Genomic DNA, 4,291 nt, shown 5'->3' with positions numbered 1-4,291 from the left:
CTCTCTATCACCATCCCCAGCTGTCCAGCACCATCCCTGGGCTGACCATTTCCATGGCCAGACCATCCCAGGGCTCTTCCACCTCTCCACCAGCAATTCTGGCTGAGATGCCAAAGCCAGCCTGGCCACACCCAGCCAGGCTCCCGCTGGCCACGGAGCTGGCCCAGCCCTGCAGCAGCATCCCTGCATTCCCAGCACTGCCCAGCTGGGCCTGGGAGCTGCATGAAGGGGATGGCTCCTCCAGAAGGGAAACTGAGTCACAGCCTGGCGACTGTGTCTCGGCTCAGGGAGAAGCAGCAGCACCACAGGTGGGGGAGGCCGAGCCCAGGTGCTCTCCCAGGAGCCCCAGATTCTGTGGACACATCCCAGGAGGAGCTGCCACGGTCCTGCCTGGGCTGGAGCTGTTTGTGAGGCACCCCACACCTGGGCAGGGAGCACAGCAGATGCTGGGGAGGGACAGGAGTGTGCTGGGCTCCATTTCAGCTCCTCTCCCTCCACAGAACCCTCCCTGCTTCCCACCTGTTCCCTGCACAGCCCCGACCTCGTGGAGCAGGTTGGGAGCAGGTGGCTGCACTGATTTCTCTCTTTAAAAAGGAGAACAAAAAAATTCCATCTGCACAAATGGATCGGGAGCCTCCCGCCCGGACAAAGCCCCGTGGCAGCCACCCCCACCCCTGATCCAGCTCCTGTAACTGACCTGGGCAGGGGGGAGATCAAAGGGGAGAGGAAAAGCTCCCGATTGGAGTGACCTGGAGAGCCCAGTGGGATCCCTGTCCCTGCTCCAAGGGCGGCAGAGGGGCTGGAGAACCCCCCCATCCTGATGTCCCTAAACCTGGAATGTTTCATGTCCCAGCCCCCCTTCCCCTCCCCAGCCAGGGCACCTGCAACCGGACACTGAGGGGAGCAGATGCCGAGCCCGACGTGTCCCTGTCCCCATCGCAGGCGGAGAACCCGATCCTGTCACCACCTGCCCGGCCGGGAACAGATCCTGCCCTTTGTGTGCCATTTCAAAGGCTCCGAGCCCAGCCCGCCCTGCCCAGGGCTGTGTTTGGGATCATCCCACAGCCCTTGCTTCTCCTCAAACCACTCTGGGCAGCGCAATTCCACCGAATCCCAGAGGAGCTGGGGCTGGAAGGGCCCTCTGGAGCCCATCCCTGTGCCTGGCTGCCCATCACCACGGCCAGTCCATCCCAGGCTCTCCCTCCTCGGGGCCACCCGCAGCAGGTGACACAGGGACACATCCAGGTCAGAGACTCCACACCCTCCCCAGTCCCACCCTCCATGGAAAATCTGAAGAAGGGAGGTTCCCAGCAGCTGGAATTCCCGGTGTCCACTCACCACCTCCGTGCCCGTGATCCCGGCCAGCAGCTCCGTGATGGCCTCGCCGCTGAAGCCGTTGAGGGAGAGGCTCAGGCCGTGGATGGCGGCGCCGATGCTGCCCGTGGCGATCATGGACGGGGGGTACATCACAAAGGTGTAGTCTGGAGCCAGCACAGGGACACGAGAGGGGAAGGAGCCGTCAGTGAGGATGCAGGGGGAGATTGGGAGAGGGATTTTCCCTGGGGAGCTTGGGAGGGTCTCGCAGGGGGCTCTGAGCAGCGTGGTGGGGAGAAACTGGGATGGAGGAGCATGGAACAGGCTGAGCACCAGGGCCAGGCCTTCAGGAGAAGTCCTGGGATGAGGTGGCTCCAGAGGCTGAGGGAGAGGCTGAGAAAAGTTTGGGTTCAACCCTGGGCAGCCTCCCACGGGCACAGCAAGAGGCTGGCACAGCTCTTCTGGCATCTAAGAGCCCCCAGGAGCGTTATCCCGCCCCAAACGGCTCTGACTGCAATGAAGGCAGGCACCCAGCACCCAAAAAAGGTGGGGAGCCCATCCCAGGTGTCCCGGCACCCCTGGGCCCAGCCCAGCACCCACCTGTGGCACAGAGGGCGATGAAGGTCTGCGCGTGTTTCTTCACCAGCTCCGCCTTGTCGGCGGGCAGCGGCAGCCGGTGCAGGATGTGAGGCAGGAAATCGTTGGCAATCACCGACACCAGGTCCCACTTGAGCTTCTCCAGGACCAGCAGCTCCCAGTGCTGCAGGGTCAGCGGGGACAGGACGTTATGGGATGGCTCAGGAGGCTCCGGGGCCAGCACAGGATGGGGAGGGCAGAGGGGCTGTCCCCACAATTCCAGCCCTGGGCTGCTCAGAGCCAGGAGCAGAGCAAAAAATGTGGATTTTGCTTTGCAGGGATTAGCCCTGGACACTGCTCGCTTTGCAAGGTGCTGTGAGAGCCCAGGGAGGGAAACCCAGGGCAGGGACAGAGGGAAACCCAGGGCAGGGACAGAGGGAAACCCAGGGCAGGGACAGAGGGAAACCCAGGGCAGGGACAGAGGGAAACCCAGAGCAGGGACACCATTCCCAATCCCTTCCCCACTCCCAAGGAGACAGGCTGATGTCCAGGCTCCCAGGACAATCCAGCTCAGGGTAGAGCAACCATGGGGCTGTGACTGCCCCACAAATCCTGAGGCAGGAGGGAATTCCCAGGCTGGGAATGCTATTTTTTCTTTTTTTTGGCAGAAAATTCCCTTTTCTCCACCAAGAAAGCCTCCAAGTGTGTTCAGAGCATCCCCAGCACTGATCAGCCACACCAACATCCCCTGGGCCATCCCAGGTGCTGCCAACGCCTCCATCCCAGCCCGGGGTGTTCCCTCCAAAAACCCAGCAGGGATTTCTGGGATCTGCAGGAGCCAGCCAGGCTGGGAGCAGATGGTGGAAGGCTTGGAGCCCCTTCAGTTCCAGCTGGAGCTCCGGCTGCTCCTGAAGCCCCTGAGCCCCTCCTGGCTCCGCTCCTGCCAGGGACAGGGATGGGGACAACCCTTGGCAGAGCCACCCCCCCACAGCTCCCGGGCTCAGGGGGTGCCAAGGTGAACACAAGGAGAGCCCCACTTGGAGCCTCAGCACAAAATTTGGGATCCCTGCCCTCAAATCCCGGCTCTGGCAAGGCTGGAGCAGCAGCTGAATCCAACTGGGGGCCACACACGAGGAGGCTGGCTGGGCTGTCACTGCTGTCACCTCTGCCAGGATCAATTCCCCCATTTCCCAGGATTCTTCCAGCCCCTTTTCCCCTCATCCCATGGGTCAGCAGCAGATCTGGGTTGGGGGTTCAGAAAGGCCTGAGGGTGTCCCCAGGTCCCTCCTGCCCAGGACAGGGGACAGTGGCCCTGCTGGGAAAGGAAAACCCCCCAGGAGCTGAAGCTGAGGGTCCAGAGCTGGGCTGGGGCTGGCCAGGTGTCCCAAGTTCAGAACCTCACCCTGCCCAACACAAATCTCCTTTTTCCCCAAAAATTCAGTATTCCAGACAGATTTGAGGAAGTGACATTTTCTCCTAAGCTCAGATCTTCACTTTCCCCTTTTTTTTCTTATTGCTCCCCCCCTTCCCTCTTTCCCCTTACACAACAAACCCACCCTGAGTTGCTCAAACACGTTGCTCAACCTGCTCCAAACCCCCACCCTGGGCCCAAGCTGCCACTTCCCAGCCTCTGCTTTTCCCCCCAGGAATCCTTTCCTGCCTCCCACCTCCCAGATGGATGCCCAGCCTGCCAGGACTGGGAGTTTTTTAAGCCAAATCCACGGGATAAAAGCAAAAAGGAGCTTTGGGAAAGAGCTCCAGAGCCTGAGGATCACCAAGTGCCTGGGTGGAGGGAGGGACTGGAGCAGAGGAGGAAGATCAGGCTTGGGAAAAGGAGGAAAGACAGGTGTGGAATGTCCTGAGTGGGACACACAGCCAAGGGACACAGGGGAGAGCCACTGCAGAGCTCTGTCCCCACCTCTCCCTCACCCAGGAGCCTCCAGAGGGTTGGGAAAGCTGCTCCAGGTCCTTGGGAAGGGACACAGGACATGTCTGGCAGTCCCTCCCCACCAGAGCAGGGCCTGGAGCTCCCTCCTCACACAGCAAACCCCAAAGGCTCCCCCAAATCCAAGGGAATCAAACCCCAAAGGCTCCCCCAATCCAAGGGAATTAAACCCCAAAGGAATCCCCAAATCCAAGGGAATTAAACCCCAAAGGAATCCCCAGATCCAAGGGAATTAAACCCCAAAGGAATCCCCAGATCCAAGCAAACCAAACCCCAAAGGCACTCCCAGATCCAAGGGAATTAAACCCCAAAGGAATCCCCAAATCCAAGGGAAGCAAACCCCAAAGGAATCCCCAAATCCAAGGGAAGTAAACCCCAAAGGCTCCCCCAAATCCAAGGGAATTAAACCCCAAAGGCTCCCCCAAATCCAAGGGAATTAAACCCCAAAGGCTCCCC

At 60.4% G+C, this 4,291-nt stretch overlaps 1 protein-coding gene across 1 annotated transcript; it reads right to left on the bottom strand.

Annotated features, from left to right (window-relative positions):
* Positions 1-458: 458 nt before the first annotated feature.
* Positions 459-4,285, bottom strand: LOC107199535. The gene is made up of 2 exons (XM_015616853.2): positions 1,915-4,285; positions 459-1,481 (listed from the first exon to the last, which is right to left on the bottom strand). Exons 1-2 carry the CDS (start codon positions 2,669-2,671, stop codon positions 961-963), a joined length of 1,278 nt encoding a protein of 425 aa, XP_015472339.1. The 5' UTR covers positions 2,672-4,285; the 3' UTR covers positions 459-960.
* Between the last annotated feature and the right edge of the window lie 6 nt (positions 4,286-4,291).

This window comes from Parus major, unplaced genomic scaffold (assembly GCF_001522545.3).
Source record: "Parus major isolate Abel unplaced genomic scaffold, Parus_major1.1 Scaffold965, whole genome shotgun sequence".
Lineage (NCBI taxonomy): Eukaryota > Metazoa > Chordata > Aves > Passeriformes > Paridae > Parus > Parus major.
The sequence above is the reverse complement of the archived record's forward strand: the minus strand, read 5'-3'. Positions and strand labels throughout refer to the sequence as shown.

Coding starts and splice junctions, on each gene's coding strand:
- LOC107199535 (XM_015616853.2), bottom strand. CDS start 2,671: ATGGAGGCGTTGGCAGCACCTGGGATGGCCCAGGGGATGTTGGTGTGG. Junction 1,482..1,914: donor CATCGCCCTCTGTGCCACAG/GTGGGTGCTGGG, acceptor TGCTGGCTCCAG/ACTACACCTTTGTGATGTAC.